Source organism: Sapajus apella, unplaced genomic scaffold (assembly GCF_009761245.1).
Source record: "Sapajus apella isolate SASKATOON/1434 unplaced genomic scaffold, GSC_monkey_1.0 scaffold46, whole genome shotgun sequence".
NCBI classification, from domain to species: Eukaryota; Metazoa; Chordata; class Mammalia; order Primates; family Cebidae; genus Sapajus; species Sapajus apella.
This window is the reverse complement of record NW_022436986.1, coordinates 2275271-2297140: the sequence shown is the minus strand read 5'-3', so window position 1 is coordinate 2297140 and position 21870 is coordinate 2275271. Positions and strand designations below refer to the sequence as shown.

At 47.2% G+C, this 21870-nt stretch overlaps 1 protein-coding gene across 5 annotated transcripts in view; it reads left to right on the top strand.

Annotated features, from left to right (window-relative positions):
• PAX5 (paired box 5) overlaps positions 1–21870 on the top strand; it is a 196011-nt gene that overhangs the window by 62121 nt on the left and 112020 nt on the right. For all 5 annotated transcript variants that reach the window (XM_032240086.1, XM_032240082.1, XM_032240085.1 and 2 more), the window contains one exon: positions 6511–6686. In XM_032240086.1, coding sequence (XP_032095977.1) covers positions 6511–6686 — 176 coding nt within the window. The remainder of the gene's footprint in view (positions 1–6510; positions 6687–21870) is intronic.

Sequence of the window (21870 nt, the reverse complement as noted above, 5' to 3'; positions counted from 1 at the left end):
CCTTCCCCTCCTCTCCTCTCCTCTTCTTTTTTTTGAGACTGAATCTCACTCTGTTGCCCAGGCTGGAGTGCAATGGTGCAATCTTGGCTCACTGAAACCTCCATCTCCCAGGTTCAAGCAATTCTTGTGCCTCAGCCTCCTGAGTAGCTGAAATTATAGGCACCTGCTACCACGCCCAGCTAATTTTTGTATTTTTAGTAGAGTTGGGGTTTTACCATGTTGGCCAGTCTGGTCTCGATCTCCTGACCTCAAGTGATTTGCCTGTGTTGGTCTCCCAAAGTGCTGGGATTACAGGCATTAGCCACTGTGCCCTGCCTGTTTTCATAGTTTCAAACAGCTTAAGAGTAAATATATCCCTGTGAAGAAAACAGAGATTTATTCCTGTCTCTGACTTTTCCCCAGAACACCCACCACCCACAATCAACAGGCCTCTCCTCGCATGAGTGTTCATTCAAGGGAATGGGGTCCCCTTGGTTGGCTCAGGCAGTCTCTTAGGGGTGGGATGGATCATGGGCATAACAGTCCCTTATAAAGACTGCACAACAACCAAAATGGGAAAATAAGTCAATGCTCATTTAATACTACTTAGCAGACAAAATCTAGGTGGATTTTGGTGGAGAAAGGGATTAGAAATGACCAACTCAGCTTCCTTAGCTTACCATTGGGGCCTCTGAGACCCAGAGAGGGAAAGGAACTTGCCTGGGCCCACACAGCAAGTAAGGGCAGAGCTGGGGCTAGAACCCAGGTCTGCTGGCTCCCAACCCTTTTCCCATTGGGCCCTGCCACTGCCCTGCCATGCTGAGGAGCAGCTGTGGGGATAAAGGAAGCTGTGTAAGGGCTCTGGCTTTGGCCTGGGCTCTGCAGAGAAACTGGATTCTGAGAAAGGCTCTAGCCACCTTTCCTGGGGCTCCTCAGCCTCCAGCTGGGGTTACAGCCCAAAAGCCATGATGCTAGAAGGGATTTCAGAGATTCCTGTTGGTTTTTATTTTTCTCCTCCTGGTGAGCATCTGCAGACATAAAGCGCATGATGATTTTTAAAGAAACAAACGAGAACCCTCCAAGAAAAATGCAAAACCCCTGAATCTGCTGTGCTCTGAAGAAAATGCAATGGGTTTATGATCTTTTAAGACACACAGGAGACAGCTTTCTCTTGACAGATGGGAATCTGAGGCTATTTTGCTTCCTCCCTTTTTGCGTGACCAGACCCGATTGTGTAAAGCTTTTAGCTTCAAAGCTGGGTTGTGAATAACATTGGTTTAACCTGAAATTTAAAGCCAGCATTTCTTTGCTCCCCGAGACGGGGCTTCCTGCCCCTTGCTCCCCTGAAGCTAGCTTCCAGAATGTTAATTCTACGAGCCATGGTTGACTAAGCCCAGCACTAGGTCTATTACATATTATTTGATTTGGAGTAGAAAAAAAAGATTTAAAGATACCATGCCCCCGTATACCTTTGTACTTTTGCCCGTGTCTGTCCATGTATTTAAGCATACCATTCACATTGTGAGTTCAGACTTTTCTCCCTGGAATAAAATGGGTCTGAGCATTTCTGTAGCCTGCCTCCAAGACCACATTCTCCAATTAAGTCAGACAGCAACCTCTTCACGGTGCCGGTGAGAAATGCTACGGAAGCTTACACCGGAGGCCTGGAGGTTCAGACCTGCCCTTGTACGGGGGCTGATTTTGGTATTCATTTTTGTAGCTGTCTCTGAGCATATCTTTTTGTTGGCTCATTCTCACTGAGTACCCTCTGTGGCAACACCAGCGGCAGGACAGAGGGTCCCTGACCTCCTAGGACCATGCGCCTTTTCAGTCAGAGTGCTTGTCTTGGTTGATACTTGCACCGTTTCTGGTGTGATTATTTTTCAGTTACTGTTTGCCACCTCCTCTGGACATGACTCCATGAAGACAAGGGCTGGGTCAGCTTTTTCCTGTCGCTGTGTCCCTGGCATTAGCACTCACTAAGCTTGGTGGAGGAAAGAATGATGAATGAGGTCAGAGGGAGGGATCCTGGCATTTTCAGATCAGATATGCAGAGTGATGGTGCTTGTCACACTTGTCACAGGTATTAGCAATTCGTTCATTGATTCCACAGATATCCCCTTTGGAGGAGAGAGAGATGAATTACCTCCCACCTTTTCCCGAAGGTAGCTCATAGCACAGCGTGGACTTGAAGGCCCCAGGGGACGTGGCTCCTAAGATAGGAAAGTGGCCAGGGTCCTAAGAACATGAGCTGGAGGACCCGCTGGGGCATGAAGGAAGGCTTCCTGGAGGAGGAGGCATGTATGCTCTCTGGCTGTGTCTGGAAAATGATGCCTGTGTCCATGGGGAATGGTTTCCATTCCATATGGGTACAGCGGATCACCTGTGGCTGAACAGGCCAGTCACCGCATTGCCTTCAAACACCCACAAATGCAACCTCCTATCTCAGCTGGCCCCTAGTTTCTGCCAAAAGCGGAGCCTTGGGAGCAGAGTTTAGAAAGCAGGGCCTGTCCTTAAGGAACAAGTGATTTGGGCCCTGGGACTGAGAAATGTGGCGGGCACGTGTCTCTCCAGCCCTTCTCATAGCTCCTCAGATCCTCCCTCTGGCCTCGGGGGTTGTCTGGCTGGATCCCTCCTAGCCTCTCCATATTCTCCTGGGGCCTCTTCCCTCTCTCCCTTTGTTCCTTTCATCCCCTTCTCTCAGGGTCTTTGTACGCAGGTGTCCCCTCTGTCTGGCACCCTCTCTGCCCCGTCTCCCTGCTCACTCCTCACTTTCCTGGCAGTTTCTCTTAGAGACTTCCCTGACTCCTGACTCCTCCCACACCAGTCTGCTCCCCTCCCCATTCTACATGGTCACAGGGGTATATTTTTATGCTCTCTTTCTCCTTAGCATCAGTCACAGTTTGTAATCCTATGTTCATTCGTGTGACCCCTTAAGTGGGCTGCCCTCTCTAGAGAGAAAGGCTTGTCTTGGTCAGCACTATATCCCTGGTTTTTGTCTATTTTTAAAATGTATTTACTTAAAAAAATATTGCCTGGTACAGAGTAAATATTTTATCAAAATTTGTTAAACCAGTGAATAACTGATTACGTGTTTTGGAGTGTCCGAAGACTTCTTAAGGAAATGACAGACACTGTTGTCTTTATTTCCCTGCTGCTGGGACGAGGGCAATCTCGGGTCAGGGTGAATGCCCGGGAGGTGGGCTCTGCCCAGCTCGCAGCCCGCCGAGGGCAGTCCACCTGCCTTGGCCTCCCAGGTGCTGGAATTACAGGCACGAGCCACTGCGCCTGGCAGCCTGGATATCCTTACAGGCTCAGCTGACAGGAACTGTGGCTGACTCTCAAAGAACCAGAGCAGGACGCAGCCATTCCACTTCCAGGAGATTCTGTAGAGAGGGACGTGGGTCCAGTGAGGCTGCCTATGCTCAGAGTCTGTGTGGTATCCTCAGGGAGAGGGTCTCCCAACGCCCCTGTGTGTGCCCGTGTGCCCAGAGCCTTTACGCTGTGCTGGGCTCTACTGGGTAATCAGACAGTGACCTTGCCCACAGGGGCCCTCAGTCAAGCCACCCTCTCTGAGCTTTGGGCTCTGAGCTGTGGAAAGAGCCTGGCCCATGAGTCGCATGGGAGAGGGATCAAGCCTGAGGAGGTCTCTGGTAGGATGTCCTGGCTGGCAGGAAGAAGTCCCCTAGAGGGGCAGAGTTGAGGGGGTCTGATGGAGAATTCTGGGTGGGCGGGAGGAGCTGGGCACTGCCTGGCTGGGGACAAAGTGAGGCCTCGGCGGGAGTCCATAGGAGGTGACTGACAGGAAGGAGGTGTCACTGAGTTTCGGGCCTGGCTGGCGGGGTCAGGGCTGGGAAGTATAACTGAAGCCGGTGGAGGGAGAAGTCCTTTGAAAGTGGATGTGCCCCTTCTGACGGGGAGGAACTTGGCGGTGGACTGGGGACCAAGGCCAGCATCATGCTTTAGCAGGAGTGGCTGGGACCAGGATGACTGGCAGAGCAACAGCTGAGTAGGGAAAAACTTAGCCGTCTTTCCTGGTGTACGTGTGTGTGGGTGTGCGTGTGTGTGTGTGTGTAGGCATAGAACATTTGAGAAAAGGCCATTTGGTGGGTGCTGACCAATGGAAGAACCCTGCTGGGCAGACAGACTGGACAGTGAGCTCCCATACCTGCTAGGCCTGGTGACCTTGTGGGAATGGTCCCCATGGGGATGGGCCATGATGGGAGAAGGTTCTCTAGGATAATGTCCTGTCGGCAGGACCAGGCACCTGTCTTGTGGAAGGCCAGGGTCACAGACTGCCAGAGGAGGAGCACGTTGGGGAATGTTCAGGCTGGGGAATGTTGGTCAAATAGACCAACTTCTGCCTTGGCCCACATGTAGGGGATTTTGATCACTCAGGCTGTGGCCCAGCCTACAGTATCCTCTTGGGTCAAAATTGGTGGGGGATCCATTTTCTCAGAGGGCTCATGAGCTGCCTCTGAAGGCCTGTCCTGTAGAGCATGCTGGGTCCTCTGAGCCTGTTGGCTTCCACCCAGGATCTGAAAGGTCAACACTCAAAGCTGCTATCTTTATTCAAATGTCAGCCACTGTGCTGCTGTTGTCCTCAGATAAGTACAGTTGAGGAAGCAGTGACTTTTGGCTGAGTCTTGGTGACGCCACATCCTTAGTCTGGCCTCGTTCCTCACATGGATGGGTGCTTGACATGACAGATGAAGTCTAGTCCAGGGCAGCCGTGTGCTGTGGGGGCAGGGGTCAGACAAGGCCTTAGTAAGGGCGACTTTTAGCATGAGAGCAGATCCATGCTGGTTTCCCCAGGGCTTTCCAACTGCAAAGGCAGACGCCCCACCTCTGGGCCTGGGTTTCAAGAGTGCCTCTGGTCAGCCTTGTGAGAGCAGTGTGGTCCCAGAGAGCCCTGGCCAATGATGTGCCCCCAGACGCCATTTTCTTGCTAGAAACCGTTTGCCCTCCATACTTGATTTTTTTTTTGAACAGTTCAAGCTTGAGACTCACAGAAGATAGTTCATCCGTTTGTTTCTTTATTGATAATTCATAATGTTTCCTTTGACATGTAGCATCTTCACCAGAGACTGTTACAATGTGAATAGTGAACAATACAGAACACAGAGGGAATTAATCTTACACTTACTTAATTTACATTTTGGAATAGACAGTACATTTCAACTTTTGAAACCAAACCAAACCAAAGAAAAACATGCCGTGGAAAGTCTCTCCCTGCTCACCTCCACTCACTCACTTCCTTCCTCCCCGAGTGAGTGACCAGGATAAATTTTCCTCATTTACCTTTGGAGAGATACATACTGCACATAGTCTTATTTTCTTCCTCTTTTACACAAAAGGTTGTATATGATACATGGTGTGTTGTACCTTGTTTTTTACTTCTTACATAATAGTATATCTTGAAGATCTTTTCCTATCAGTTCACAGAAGGAATCTTATTCTTTTCTGCTGCTGCAGTTTTCTGTTATGCAAGTATGCCTGGCTTAGTTAACCAACCCCCCACAAATAAACTCTTGAGTTGTTTCCAGCCTTTTGCTACAAGAACCTTGAACCTACATCACTTCTCATATGTGTAAGTTGAGCTGTAAAATAAATTCCCGGAAGTGCAATCGCTATATCAAAGGGAATGTGCATTTGTGGTTTTGATAGATTTGCTGACTTGTCCAGCACAGGTGTGTTACCACTCTGCCAGAATTGTATGAGAGTACTGTTTTCCTACAATCTGTCAAGGCCCTGGCACACACTGGCTATCAGGAAATAGTCTTATGAATGGCAAATGTCCAGGGTAAAAACATCAGCTCTGGGGAAATGGTACCTTCCAGGAGGGTCTTTAGGACAGGAGGGGCAGGAGCACCTGATGACTAAGCCTGTGGGTCAGCCCAAGCTCGAATCCTCAGGCAAATCGATAAATCTCTCTAGGTCTCAATCTTCTCATCTGCAAAGTGGGGAAAATTACCTACATCGAGGGTCATTATAAGGATTAGATGAGACGATGCATGTCGAAATGGCTTTGTTGGCCAGGTGCAGTGCCTCACGCCCGTAATTCCAGCACTTTGGGAGGCCAAGGCAGGTGGATCACCTGAGGTCAGGAGTTCAAGACTAACCTCCCCACATGGAGAAACCCTGTCTCTACTAAAAATACAAAATTAGCTGGGAGTGGTGGCGCATAATCCCAGCTACTTGGGAGGATGAGGCAGGAGAATCTCTTGAACCTGGGAGGCAGAGGTTGCCATGAGCCAAGATTGTGCCATTGCACTCCAGCCTGGGTTACAAGAGCAAAACTCCATCTCAAAAAAAAAAGGGGGGGGGAGGGGCTTTGCACAGTCCTTGGCACATGGCTGCAGGAGCCTGGCTCTGCACTTACCAGCAGGTGAGTAAGCCCCTGCCCATGTCTCCTCTGGTCAGGGAGGGAGTTGGGGTCAGGTCCTCTTTGTAGTCTCAGGGTCTGACCTGTCTTTCTTTAGCAATGTGTGTAACCTCCACTCACCCTTCCTTCTCTCATGCTCTTCAAAGGTATTCAGGAGTCTCCGGTGCCGAATGGCCACTCACTTCCAGGCAGAGATTTCCTACGGAAGCAGATGCGGGGAGACTTGTTCACACAGCAGCAGCTAGAGGTGCTGGACCGCGTGTTTGAGAGGCAGCACTACTCAGACATCTTCACCACCACGGAGCCCATCAAGCCCGAGCAGGTACGCCCTGCAATGCACGCCCGCCACACCTGCCACAGCCATGCTGGCCACCGCCACACCGGCCCAGCCACTCTCCTGAAGGCAGAGGCATCTGGCAGGATGTGGGTGAGGGCGTAGCAGGTTCTGCTCAGAGAGGGCTCTTCAGTGTTCTTGGCCAAACTTGGGTAGTCACTACATCCCATGAGGTCAGGAGGGCTTGTCTGGGCTCCAATGGCTTCTTGCCCTGGTGTTTCTGTTGCTGGCCCGCCAGCGGGTGGGTGACTTCTCTGGCTGCTCTGGTGTCCTTTCCAAGAGCTCTTTGGACAGAGGGGTGTAATGATCTTCCGGGCCACCTGAGGTGGTCTTGGGTCCTGGGGGCTGAACAATGGAATGAGGGAGCAGGTGGGTGTACCACCGTCTGCCCTCTTACCAGGTCACCCTGTCATGCTTTTAGTGACTGAATCCAAAAGTCTGGAGATGAGGAAATGTCTCATTGCACAAACTCCCACCTGGGTTATTTGCAGGCGAGGGGAGAGAGCAGGAGGGCCAGCCCTGGCTGACTGGCCGTGTGCTGTACCCTGGGCGGAGTGGCCACTCCCTGTGGCTATAGAGGTGGGATCATGAGACTTGGCCCAGTGACAGGCTCTTGAGGTCTAAGGCCCCTGAAGTAGCAGATTCAATTCATAAGACTATTTCCCGATACCCAGTGTGTGCCCGGGCCTAGGCAGACAAACTTGCAGGCTAGACATGGCTCTGGACTGCCAAGAGCTCCCACCTGGCGGGCCAACCAGAGTGACCCTGCAGACAGTAACTTTCCCCAGCACGTTTCTCGCTGGTACCAATGGTGAGACCTGGCTGCATGAGCTTCCTCTAAATGCTAATTAGAGGTTGCTTCTGAATTTTCTCCAAAAAGTCATTCCAAATAGTGTAGGCTCCCTGCACAGCTCCCATGGAGATGCGAGGTGCTGGAGAGGACCTTGGGTGGTGAGGAGAGAGCAGGGCCTCTGGGGCCACCCGTCTGTGACTGTCTGTGTCTGAGCAGTTTCTATGAGAGCTCTTACAGACCTTCTAGCCACTTCGTTTTCAGATGGTAAAATCAAGGTCCCGAGGCAAAGCGACTTGCCTAAGGCCACCCTGCAAGTCATACATTCACTTAACAAATATGACGAGTGTCTACTTTATGCAAGGCATGGAGCCATGAACTGGGTCACATCAGTGAACAAGATGGGCTTGGACCTGCCCTCCGGGAGCCTACAGACTTGTGGAAGAACCCCAATGAAAGAGTTAGCTAGAGAGTCATGGATTACAGGTGTGCTTGGTGCTGAGGAGGTGGTGTCTGAGGTTCTCTGAGAGCCTAAAGGAAAGGCTGAGCCAGCCTGAAGCCCGCAGGGTCCTCCTGGGGGAAAGGTATTTACGCTGAGCCTGAGGGGGTTGGGTGTAGCAAGGAGAAGGGGTGTGGGGGTAGAAGGAAGGTGCCTGGCAGAGGGGACAGCAGGTGCAAAGGCCCTGAGTTGAGAGGGAGGTGGCAGAAATGAGGAACAGAGAGAGTTGGCGTGGCTGTGGCTCAGGGCTGGAGCGGATTGGGGAATGATGCTGGGGAGGTGGGCCTGGTCTTGTAGACTCGGGTGAGAATTTTAATCTTTCTCCTACAAGCCGAGTGATGCCACTGCTGGGTAGGACATGGTTATGGCGCTGGACACAGCCAATCCCACACACTCTAGGTCCTGGGCTTCAGGGAGGAGAGTCTGTTTCCATCACAAGCACCCTCTCCCCTCTGCTCAGAACCCTTCTGAGAGAGGGCAGAAGGCACATTTTCTCTGACACAGGAGGAAAGTGAGAGTGGACTTGATTGAGAAACCTTCCTGGCTGAGGCCTGTCTTTCTCTCCAGAATGTGGAACAAAGTTTATCTTCTAACTGCTGTCGTAAGAGATCCCATAATTTTAGGGCTGGCAGGAACCACAGAGGCAAGTTTCAACCCTCTTGTTTTTTTAGAGACCCAGAGAGAGGACAGGGCATGTCTGAGGTCACCCAGCAAGTGAGTGGGGAGGACAGGGATCCAGGCCTCTGCACTCCACCTGGCCTCTGCAGCATAAGAGTTTCTATGAACCCCTTACCAACACAGACACTCAGTGTAAGACTCCCTCTGTGTTTCTCATGACTCTCATGGAGACTCAGAATCTGCACTGTACCTCCTTTAGCTTCGAATGCCCAGGAAGACCACGCAGCCTGCAGGGCTTCATCCCCCAGCGTTGTGGAAGCTGCCCATGGACTCACTCGCTCACCCACTCACATGCCACTCACCCAACACCTTCCCTGAACGTGGGCTGGGAGCCAGGCACAGTGCCAGGTGCTCATCAGCTCTGCCCAGTTGCACAGGGGCAGCGTGCTGTGGACTCAGAGCACACAGGACAAGAGAGACCATTCAGAGTGTCCTGATGAGGTGTCTGCCAGTGAGGGGGACATTACCTGGGCTGGGAGCATCAAGGACAATGGCACAGAGTGGGCAGTGTTGGATGGGGGTCTTGAAGGACAGGTCCCATGGGGTCATGGAGAGATGAGGTCTGACGGTGAGGAGACCTGATTACAAACTCTGCGAGGACTCAGCATCTAGCGGTGTCCTTCAGAATGAGCGGGCACATCTGCAGGCCTATCTCTGACTGTGTGCGCGCGGAGATGGGGCCTGCAGGTGAACTGTGTGGCAGGATAATGACTGACCCAGTGTTTTCTGGTTAATCTGCTTCACCTCCCTGTAATGTGCTTTAATGAGGAGAGATGGAAGGTGAGGCGGCGGGGCTGCCCGGCACACACACAGGCACTGGGCTATGAATGACATACCCTCATGCCCGATTCCCAGTCACTTTGGACAAATGATGCCCGAGCAAGGGGCCGCAGGCTGGGAAGGGATGTGCATCAAGGGTACAGCTTCCTTGAGCTCCTCATGCTAGCTCTCTGAGAGGTGAAGGTTCCACAGGCCTTGCCTGTGAGTCCCAGCGTGGCATGGTAGTGGCAACAGGGAGGGGGCCTGTGGTGCTGGCCGTGGAGGCTGGCTGCCTCTTCCATTTTCAAGCAGATCGTGCTGTCTGAGTTTGTGTCTCTGTGGTCTAGTGGCCTGGATGGGGGCCTTGCTGTCACTTTCGTTGAGTAGATTGATGGGGAAGAAAGAGCACTTACTGGCCTTGGGGTCGGGAAGCTTGATTTGAATCCTAGCGCCACCCTGCTGAGCAAGTCACTTTTTTTCTGGACCTCAGTTTCCGTATCTGTGGTAGGAGTAATCATGATTTTGATGATGACAACAAGAACAGCAGCAGCAGCTGAAACTGAACGCGACAACAGCGATCCTCCTCACCTGTGCACCATAGCACTCGGTTTACAAAGACCACTCACTTCCGTCTTCTCACTGGACCCCCAGTGTAGATGCCTGCCAACAGGCTGGGAATGATTCGTGAGTCCCATTTTATAGATTGGAACATTTTTCTTCCCAGGTTGTTTACTCAGAGAGTTTCTGAAATATTGTTGAACCACAGAGCTGGAATCTGATCTCAAGGTCTTCTGTCTTCATCTTGTGCAAGATGGTTCCATGGGCCTCCAGATCTGGACAATTCCAGGGACCAGTTTTCTGGCTGGTTGGTTTCCAGATCTGGCCTTTTGCAGCCAGAGTCTGCCCGTCATTTCAGAACTCTCAGAAGCTTGCCATAGTCTTGGAGAGGCCACATCCTCCCAGATCCCCCACCTGTCCCCCATGGGAAGAACATTCCTCACTGGGGCCAGGCAGGGGTTCTGGCAGACACTGCTGTTAGATCAGAGCCTGCCCTACTCTGCAGCTTTTCCCACCAAGATCTGCCTGGGTAGCCCGCCCAGGCTTCTGGCTTTTATAGGGAAACTTAGTAAACCCTTTGCCCTGGGTGGAAGGGGTTAATGTTGACTATTCCTGGGGCGATGAAACACTTCCTTTTCAAAATGGTTATTGAAAAAGCAATTCTGTATTCCCTACATGTGGAGTGAGTAAAAATCACCTGGAAGGAAGAGAAGGAAAAAAACTGCTGGTGACGAGTGTGTGGGTGCATGTATATGTGCGTGTGTGTGCCTGTGTGTGCATATGTGTGTGTGTATGTTTCCAACAGTGGAATCTGTTTCAGTAAAACTCCCGTTGATGCTGTCGTTAGAGCAGCGCTCCTGGTGGGAGCGGGTCCCTCCTACGGCCGCCATAGGAAGGTTGCGGAGCACAGCCTGCCGTATTTACTCTCGGCAGACTATTAACCAACACCAGGCTATTAATCTGGCTTTTGAGCCTTCACTAAAGCCCATAAAAGCTCACAGTTGTCAAATGGAGTTCATTTTAATTTCCTTTCAATCACAGTAAATTATTCAGGTGATAAATCAGCTGGAGCAGCCTCCTGGCTGTAATAGAAACCCTAATTCCTGGCTAATTATCCAGCCCATTGCTGCCAACAGATCAATACGGGTGCAAAATGGAACGGGCCAGGGCCCTCCCTCCCATTGGACCAGAGACAGAGAGACAGCTGGGGAAGGGGACATGCTGCTGACCTCCCAGGAAGTTCAAAGGTCACAGGGGGTTAAACTGGGAGAAGGTCTGCCCCTTGTCTAACAGAGAAAGCCACCAGAAATGCCTCCTGCTCTCATCAGCCACTTTGCCCTCTCAATGGTGGCACTTCTCCAGGTGGGCATCCTGTTCCTGGGAAGGGGTTGGTGTGTGCTTCTGACATGATTGAGCTTGGTTATCAGGAATGGCCTGAACCTCGACCATGAGGCAGAAAAAGGGCTGGGTACTCTGGGGAGAAAGAGAATGTGCTTTTTTTCTTCAGAGAGCTCATTTTCCTTCATTGTGGATCTGTGTCCCACCATGAGGAGGGGAGAAAGAGAGGAGGGGTGGGGAGACAGGTGTGCCAGGCTGAGAAAGGGGAAGGCTTCCTGGAGGAGGTGCCTTGAGGGAAGGGCAGAATGCCGACCTGTGGCGATAGCAGATGGCCAGCTGAAAAGGGCATTCTAGGCCGAGGGAGTGGCACAGGCGAAGGGCTGGAGGAATGCAGGTGTGGGCAGGGAGCTGCAAGGGTCCTGGATGGTTGAAATGGGGGGCAGTGAAAGGAAGTCAGGTACAGTGGGTGGAGGAGCAGGAGAGGACCCTACCTCAGAGGGCTAGGACATAGAGGTGACGAGGTGTGGCTGCTTTAAGAGCAGTGTGTCCCAGAGCCCGGGATCTGTGGCCTGGATTGTTCTGCTCACCTTGGAAGCAACTTTCACTGTGACCTCTTGCCTCTTAGCCTGTTTCTGCAGCTACCATTGGATCTCTTTCTTCTTGAAGCCCACCTCCCACAAGAGTCCCTCGTGGTTTCTACCACTTGAAACCCCAACCCCAGACCTTCATCCTCCTTATGCCCCATTCACCGTCCCCATGTCCCTCTGCTTACTCACAAGAAGCTCGGGCTATGGCCAGGCCTGAGCCTTTGCTGCCCGCACAGGCTGGGCTGCTCCTGTGTCCAAGGGGGCTGCTGCCCATGGCCTTGCCTCTCCCAGGGCCGGCATGCGCATGCGTGTGTGTGTATGTTCATGAACATGCAAATCCTGGGGAGGCTCTGAGCTTGTTTGGTGACAGTTACTGTAGTTATTACGTTCTTAATGTTGTGGTTCACACTCAAGCTCCTGCTCACTGTTTCCCTGCCTGGAACATTCTTTCAGCCTGTTTATTTTGTTTTTTTTTTTGAGACAGAGTCTTGCTCTGTTGCCGGGAACCAGGCTGGAGTGCAGTGGCACAATCTCGGCTCACTGCAACCTCCGCCTCCCGGGTTCAAGCAATTCTCCTGCCTCAGCCTCCCAAGTAGCTGGGACCACAGGTGCGTACCACCATGCCCAGGTAATTTTTGTATTTTTTAGTACCCTGTCTAGGCCCAGCAGGAGTCCTGCCTGCCCCGTGAGGCCTTCACTGACCAACTCAGCCTGCACCAACTTGTCTCATCTGAGCTCATAAATGCATTGTTACAAATTGTTACATTTTGTTTTAATGTTACATTGTTACATTAAAACCAAAATGTTTTAATGATTGCTGTAGTAATTGCTGTAGCTACTATGTATTCATTGCTTAAGGCATGCCTGGCTTTGTTCTGAGAGGACCCTTACTTACCCTACCACGTTACCAAGTCACACCAACTCCCATCATCCCCATTGTGCAGACAGAACAGCTGAGGCTTGGTGAGATGAGTACAATGACTTAGCCAAGGGCACACAGTAAATATAGGGCCAAGATCAGAAGCCAGGTGCCTGGCTCCAGAGCCTGTGCTGGTGGCCATTGGAACACTCCTAGTGGTAGCGCAGTCAGGCTGTCCACTGACTCTTAGAGATGGATAGTTTCCTGGGGATACAACCTGGGGGTTCATTTGCTTTTGCAAGGAGCTGAGCATGAGTTAGGAGGTGCTGGCACTGCCACATGAACCAGTGTGGTCTCAGGGGGCATAAATGGAAGTCTAGGGCTGGGACTGTCCCATTCTCCTCTGAGCTGGTTCTGTTCCTCCCCTCACAGGGCTGTGCTCAGGGCCAAGCTCCTTCCTTGCAGACAAAGTAGAATTTGTGCAAAAGAGGCAACTGAAAATTCTTACCTAGGAAGGATGACTGGAGAAATTGGGGTAATTTGGTCTTTTGAAGAGAAGGCTTGAAGTTGTGAACAAGGAAGAAGATAGGCCAAAAGAACTCACTATTAGCCCAAGCTTTCTGACAGTGGAATGGGCCTTCTTGTTAAGTAGTGAGCGTTCCATTGCTGGAGGCATGCAAGTAGAATCTATTCATTTTCATATATGTGGTTTTAGAAGTTTAAAATTAGAGGGCTTGATTATCTAAATGCCAAGGCCTTTCCAACCTGAAAAAATGATTCTAAGATAAGAAGAATGAGAAGGGTCTGGTGGGAAGAGGGGGAGGAGTAGAGAAGATCTTTTACACTGAAGCACAAGGAGGGGCACTGAAGGGCAGTTCTCCCAGGAATCCTTATTAGGGTGGGCAGAGAGGGTCAGTCTGTGTCACAGGACCCATGGCCCTGAGCAGTAAAGGGGAGGGGGATGCAGGGTCTTGGGAGGCCATTGGATGACTCTTGCTCCTCTAATGCCTGGAGCAGGGCTGGGGTTCAGGTGAAGATGCTAGGGCCAGGGCACTGGTGGCTGCTGTCAGCCTTGCTGCCTCCAGACAGTATCTGGCCTCCTCTGCCCAGGAGTTCAGTGCCAGGTCCCAGGGGGGAGGGGTGGGCTGGTCGGCACAGTGGCAGAAAGCGGTATGTGGTGAGTTAGTGAGGTGGGAGGGGACTTATGGACCAGGGCCAGGAACTTGGATTTTATTATCTTGAGAGCAAAGAGAGGCCTCTGTGAGACTTTAAATCAGGGAATGTCAGGGTCCAATCCAACACAGATTGGAAGATTATTCTTGCAGCTGTGAGGAGACTTGGAGGGTTGAGGGACCAGGAGGCTATTGCCAGGGTGTAAGCGACATTGCTGTACCTTTGAACCTGGCTGCCTGCGGCTGGCTTCTCTCCAGTCTGTAGTATTGCTCAGGAAGCGTGGCCCCATCATGCACAGCTTCTCTCCTTTCCCTTCTGCTCCCCCACCTTCTCCCACTTCCCCGCACCAGCCCTCCAAATCTCCAGCCAGGCCCCCAGTGTTACTAGAGTTAACTTGAATTTGATTCTGAGCTTCCTGATGTTCAAAGCAAAATGGGAAATGCAATCAGTTGTGTTCTTCTCATTGTCCACCAGTAGAGAAGAGTCCAATTCCTCAATGGAAGCCATGTTTTTTTTTTCTGACATTTAGAGTGGAAAGGAGATTTTCACATGAGTTTTCAGTGGGCAGACCAGTGAGGCAGTGGCTATGGTCCTCAACAGCACATTTAGAGGCCCTGCAGTAGGTTGTGTAGAGCTTGTCTTATTGGTGAGTATGACACCTGCATGCTAATCAGTGCATTTCTGCAGGGGCAGGGCTACTGTGACCATGTGGCTCAAGAAAGCCTTCTAATAGCCCAACTTAATGAAGAAAAATCCCAGACCCTCTAGGGTAGCTCCTCCTAGATTATCCAACTTGATGCTCTGGGAAGATATGGCTTGGGACTTTGAAACCTGGTCTGTACAAAAAATACAAAAATTGGCCAGGCATGGTGGTGCTGCCTGCAGTCTCAGCTACTTGGGGGGCTGAGTGGGGAGAATCACTTGAGCCTGGGAGGTTGAGGTTACAGTGAGCTGAGATGATGCCACTGTACTCCAGCTTGGTTGGCAGAGCAAGACCCCATCTCCAGGGAAAAAAAAAATTATCCATATAATAATTCCAAAGTCTGAGTCTGGTTCTGATGCTTACTTTATCTCTTCTTATTTTTTTTCTTGCCTAATATTTTGTTGAAAGTTGTACATGATACATGAAGTAATTGGACCAAAGTAAGGTTTCATGTGAATCTGGCAGATCTCAGCTGTAACTCTATATTCTTATGACTCTAGATTTGGAAGCAGCTGTTTGCCCTTTGAGACATTTTCCCACCCAAAGGGTACCCGTGGGAAAATGTCCTCCTTAGGCAGAAAAGGTTCAATCTATAGGAAGGTGCCTCAAGTGGCCACCATCAGCTGCATCAGCTCAACTCTTGAGGAGAATAAGAATTTCATAGTTTGAATTTGACTTCTCTGGTGGGGGCTTGGTATGCAGGGACTTGGGGAATCTTGAAGGAGGGAGAAGTCATACATTTTAGAGATTAAACAAGCAGATGGTAGGCTGGATGTGCTTATGTTCAGGACTTTCAATTCACCACAGCACACATAGAAGGTGTTAATATTTGCATAACGCGCCAGGACAAACAGGATGCTTGTGGCTGAAGGCAATTGTCCTGCAGGCTTTAGCTTCCCCGCATGTCCCCTGGTCATCCAAAGCCTGAGAGGATTGGATATTTTGGCACACTATTTGTAAGGCTCTGCTTTTGTGGACAGGAAGAGTTGGGGTTTGGTTGGAGCTTTGAATCTTCTCTCTTATTCTTCCTCTGTAGGGTTGCCAGCCTAGCGAAAATAGACAAGGTACTGATTTGGGTACTGAGCAAGTACCCAAATACTCACTCCATACCTTCCCAACCATTCCTGGGGGCTCTGAAAACCTGAGTTGGGCAGCACGACTTAGGCTTAACTTAAGCACCCCTGGGAGGAGACCTAAGTAAAGCTTCTGGCACATTACTTCAGACTGCCCTGTAGAGCAGACCCTCTCTGGCTTCCCCACCCAGTTGCAGGTGGGGAAGACGGAACTGAGAGACGGGCCTTAACTGGGCCTTCCCATGGGAAGCCTGAAGCACAGGAAGCTTGAAGTTCCGGAGAAAGACTGCTGAGCTGCAAGGCGCAGTGATGCCACCCACCAGCGAGCATAGCTCTCTGTCTGTTCTGGGCTCTGACCAATCAGATAAATGACTTCACCCATAGTAGGGAGCTATAAGAGAGTACAGGCAGGGGGAGAGGGGCTCTCATTCCCAGTTGTTCCCAGCTGGAGGAGAGGAGGTAGAAATAGCTTCCTGAACACTGAGCTGTTTAAGATTTAACTTGGACATTATCTTGCCTTTGGAATGAGATAATCACAAAGATTATTGTGGAGTTGTTGCTCCCTGTATCTCTAGAAGTGCTGGGTGCTTCTAGATCAGCCATACTCTCCCTTATCCTTCTATTGTTATCATCTCAAAGTGACCCAAGGATGAAAATTACATGGACTGTATGGGACCTCAGCCTTCTTCACTTGCTTTGCTGCCAAGAATATTGCCTCAGAATGCCCATTTGTTTCTAAATAGCTTTTGAAATATTTTCTAAACAGCTGAGTATTTTTTGTCTTCCTGTGGATCAAGCACAAGGGTGGCTCCCCAATAAAAATCAATGTGTCTGTTTTGTAAGGCAGGGAGGAATTTGAAGAAACACTGGGCAAGCTGCCATAGTGAAAAGCATGGGGTTCTGGACTTTAATGATAGCTCTTGGGCTGGTCACTCTGGCTCATGGTTTTTGCATTTGGGGTGGGACATTGCACTGGATCATCCTTGAGATCCATTCCCACTCTAACATTCTGTGAGTGATCAAACAAATAGGAAATCCATCACTTATTTTTATTTTGATGTATTTACAGTTTTTCCTCCTGTCTGTTCCACTCTTTTTGATGGCAGGCAAATTCTGTGTATGTGGGATTTAAAGTTTACAGGAAATTGTCAAAGAGCTGCCTGCACCTTGCTGGGATGTTCTTTCATTCATTTATTCATTCATTCATCCAAGAAATTTTTACAGATATGCCATGTCAGTGACATTGACCACCTGTGCTGTGTTGTGTGGCATAAAGTAACAGCAATTGATGCAGCCAAAGATACTGTGTGAGAATTGACTTTTGGGTAGAGATATTTCCCCTCAAACAAGGCTAACCAGTATTGCAGTTCAAAAAAAGACAAAAGAACAGATAATTCTGGTCTTACAGCTTGTTTGTTTTGAAGGTGCATCAGAAGTTTGACTTAAGGAAGTTGGCTATTTACAAAGCTCTTAAGAAACAATAAAAATAAACATTCATTGTTTTGTAAATTATTTTTATAAAAAAGAACATAGATTTCTTGTTCTTATAAAAAGGTCTGAGCTATTGTAGGCTCTCCTGCTATTGCAAACAATGGAAATGCTGGATCAAATATAACAATAAAGCATAATATCTATTAAACCATATACATATATAAAAGCACGTGTGTGTGTGTGTGTGTGTGTGTGTGTGTGTGTGTGTGTGTGCGTGCATGTGTATTATCTATGAAAGAGAAAGAGGGAAATCCTCAGGGGCTGGCATTTAAAAGGCGGCTCAGAGCCAGACTTTAAGTGCATGAGCCAATGTAATATCCTGGTGGCCCAGGGTATGGGTTCTCAATTTAGTCTCTAGTGAACAGGGGCTGGGGTTTTGATGCTGATGTTGAAACAAAAGATATAGCCTTAGAACTGTGTGATATATGGGAGTGAGAACCAAAATTCCTGCAGAAAACTGGAAACCTGGAAGGGCTGCACTTTTTATGAAATGGGCACTAGATAAGTTTTACCTACAGGCTGAAGGAAGCAGTACAGAAACTTGATTCTGCATGGGACTCAGAGAAAAACAAAAATTTCTAAAAAATCTAAGAATAGAAATAATATAAAAACTGGGTGCATATTAGTGAAATCCCTGAGGTGCCTCACAGACACATATAAAAAATTTTCATCTGGATCCTTCCACAGTTTAGTATCTACAACATGCCTACAGAATAAATAATAACTGCTAAATAAGCTCACAATTAAAAAATGTCAAACCACCCAAGAAAATGAGGGGAAGTTAGGGGGCATAACCAAGAGGAAAAGTACTTCAAGAAACCAAGATAACACACAATTTGAAAGAGACTAGAAAATGATTAAAGAGATGACAAAGATTAGAAACCATTATAAAAGAATAAAATACCGTAAAAAAGAAGAAACAGACCAGAAAGATAATCAAACAAATTTTCTAGAAATAAAAATCATGACCATCAGAATTAAAATTCAGTTGATGGATTAAATACCAGATAAGATGTAGCTGAATAGAAAATTAATGATTTGGGAGGAGGCAGAGCTGAGGAAATTATCAGGAACATAGCATAGAAAGCTAAAGAGTTGGGAGATATGAAAAAAAAAAAAGAGAGAGATAATACAAAATATCATGAGAAAGTCCAACATACACCTAATAGTTGGCCTGGAAAAACAAAAAAGGAGAAGAGAGGCAATATTTGAAGAAATAATAGCTAAGGACTTTATGGAACAAAACTGTTGCAAGACATGTATCATTAGATTGAAAAGGCATACTAAATCCCAAGCAAATTAAATAAAAATAAACAGACATCTAAACAAACCTTTAGTGAAATTGAGGAACATCAAAGACAAAGAGAAAATTATGAAAGCAACTAGAGAGAAAGTGTAACTTTTAGACAGGCACTTTTTTCAGCATTGTTAGAAGTCAGAAGACAAAAGAAAATATCTTCAAGTGTTAAGAGATAGTAATAATTACCTCGTACTCAGATAAATGATCATTTATTAGTGAAGGCAAACGAAGACATTTTCAGATAATGACAGGGAGAGTTTACCACTCACAGACTCTTGCTGAACTGCTAAATCATGTACTTCAACAAGAAAGATATGAGCGACTTGCAGTTTCAGCTCTTGACAGGTAAAGTTTTGACACCATCACTCTGACCTTTACAATAAGAAGTAAAGCTGAACAAAAGGAAAATCAACACATTTTCTTAGCCTATCAGAGAATTGAGGTCACAGGGCAAATGTCAAAATATCAAAGACAAAGAGAAAATCTTGAAAGAAGCCAGAGGTAAAAATTACCTTACTTATAGAGAAACAAGAATAAAAATTACAGTGGATTATTTGTCAGAAACCATTCATACAAGAAGAGAGTGGAGTGACATATTTAAAGTGTTGAAAGAAAAAAACTCACCAGCCTAGAAGTCTATATCATGGGGGATAATCCTTCAAAAGTGAAGGGAAAAATAAAGACTTTCTCCATCAAACAAAAATGGAGGGAATTTATCACCAGCAGACTTGGTCTGGAAGAATTGTTGAAAGAAGTTCTCCAGAAGGAAAATGATGTAGTTCGGAAACTCAGTTCTACATAAGGAAAGAAGGGAGTTAGAGGAAGAATAAATGAACTGTAATAAATGTTTGTGTAAAGTAACAATAATAACAATGTATGGGATGATTTATTACATATGGATAAGTGAAATGAATCACAGCCATATCCTAAGAGACAGGAATGAGGAACTGGGAATATTCTATTAGAAGGTACACAAAGAAGAATAGTATCATTTGAAGGTGAACTTAAATTAGTTATAAATGTATATTTCAGACTCTAGGGAAACTAATAATACTTAAAAAAAGAAATATAATTGAAATGCTAACAGAAGAGATAAAATGGAATTGTATGACACGTTCAATTGAAACCTGAGAAGGAAGAAGAAGGGAGGAAAAAAACAACAAGTTCAACAAGTAGAAAAGTTACAAACATAGTAGGTATGAATCCAATTATATCAATAATCACTTTGAATGTGAATGGTATAAATATACCCATTAAAAGAGACTGAAACCTCATCTCTACTAAAATACAAAAAATTAGCCTGATGCGGTGGTGTGTACCTATAATTCCAGCTACTTGGGAGACTGAGACAGGAGAATTACTTGAACCCAAAAGGCGGAGGTTGCAGTGAACTGAGATTGCACCATTGCGCTCCAGCCTGGGAGAGGGAGCAAGACTCTGCCTAAAAAAAAAAAGATATTAAAAAACACAAAGACTCAACAATATGTTGCTTTTAAGAAGGATATGCAGTACAAAAGGAGAAAGTGAGATTTAAGAAGTGATGGTAACCGAATACATAGATAAATGAACAATAATCTAAATAGGTTTGTTCAATAAATAATGTCACCTGTAAAAGTAATTACTAGTTTTGGAGGTTTAAAGCAAAGTAGAAAAAAAGGCAATAGTAATATGTAAGATTGGGAAGAGGCTGATCTAAGTTAAAACATTCTAAGATTTTTGCATTTCATAGGGAGAGGATAGATATATTGACAAACTTTAGGTTGGGTTAGGTCAGGGATGCAGGAGAGCAAATTAAGGATAACAGTGAAAGGGTAACCATTATGGTAGTAGAATGCATAATGTGCAACCAAAAGAGGCAAAAAGAAATATTTAGAATACTTAGTGGATCCAATAGAAGGTGAGAGAGAAGAAAGAAAGAAGTAAGGAAAAAGCATGGTAAATTAAAAATATATAATTACATAATAGAGGGTAGAAATAAATAAAAATATTTGAGTAGTCTCAATAAATAGAAATAGATTGGATTTGCAAGATAAATAGAAGATACATAAAATAATCAAGACCCAGAAATACAGTGTTTGTTTTTAGTAATTAACCTAAAACAAAATGGTACTGAAAGGTAGCAAGGACTGAGATAGGAAAATATAGACCAGGCAATACTAATCAAATAAAATGTAATAGAGTAATCTCATTAGCAGATGATAGAAACTTTAAGGCCCAAAGTATGCTGAAAGACAAAGAGGATTATTACTTAATGATAACAAGAACAATTTATAGGAAAAGATAACACTCCTGAACCTGTATGCACTTAGCAACAGAGTCTCTAAATATTTAAAGGAAAAAATGTCAATGAACAAATGAACAAATGCCATGATATTTTGGGGAGACTAAAATGCCCCTCTTGTTAATGAATAAATTAAGCTGACAAAAATTTGGCAAAGGTATTTGTAAGATTTGTACAACATAATTAACAAGCTTAATAAAATAGACATATGAGGCCAGCCACAGTGTTGTTCATTTGTTCAATCCCAGCTTTTTGGGAGGCCCAAAAGGGTGGATCACCTGAGTTGGGGGTTCAAGAACAGCCTAACCAACATGGAGTAATCCCATATCTACTGAAAATACAAAATTAGCCAGGCATGGTGGCATATGCCTGTAATCCCAGTTACTCGAGAGGCTGAGACAGGAGAATTGCTTGAATCAGGAGGCGGAGGTTGCAGTGAACTGAGATCAAGCCATTGTACTCCAGCCTGGGCAAGAAGAGCAAAACTCTGTCTCAAAAATAAATCAGTAAATAGACATATGAAAGGAAAATAATTAGAAAATACATTTGCTTTTCAAACAAGAGGAAGGAATACTTCCATGAATGCCCCTTTATCCTGCCCCTTACTTTCACCACACGCTGCTTCCCTACCCCCAAATATGTCTTATAAGGAACTTGTAGGGAATAGCACTCACTGGCCTGTAGAAAACTCGGTGGACACATAAGAATGCGATCTGAGCTCAGAAGGGCTCTTGTGGAAGAGGAACAGAAGCAGACTTCTTTTTGGTTCCAAGAGGCAGACCCAGGATTTAGGTAGAAATTAGAGAGAGGCAGCTCTCATCTCAGTTGAAGGAAACCTTCCAATCAGGCAGAGCTGCCTAAATGTGGATTGGGCTGTGAATCTTCTGTCACTGAGAATGTCTGGTGTGGACAGTGAGGCCACTTGGGAGGAAGACTGAGGAGGGTTTCAAGCGTCAGATTGGGGCTTGGAAGAGGTAACCACTAGGGCCCCTTTCAGCTCTGAGCTTCACATTGTGTGATGCATGTGATTACATTTGCTCACTTCTATTTTGGAGAAAAGACGAATTTGATGATTCTTTCCCG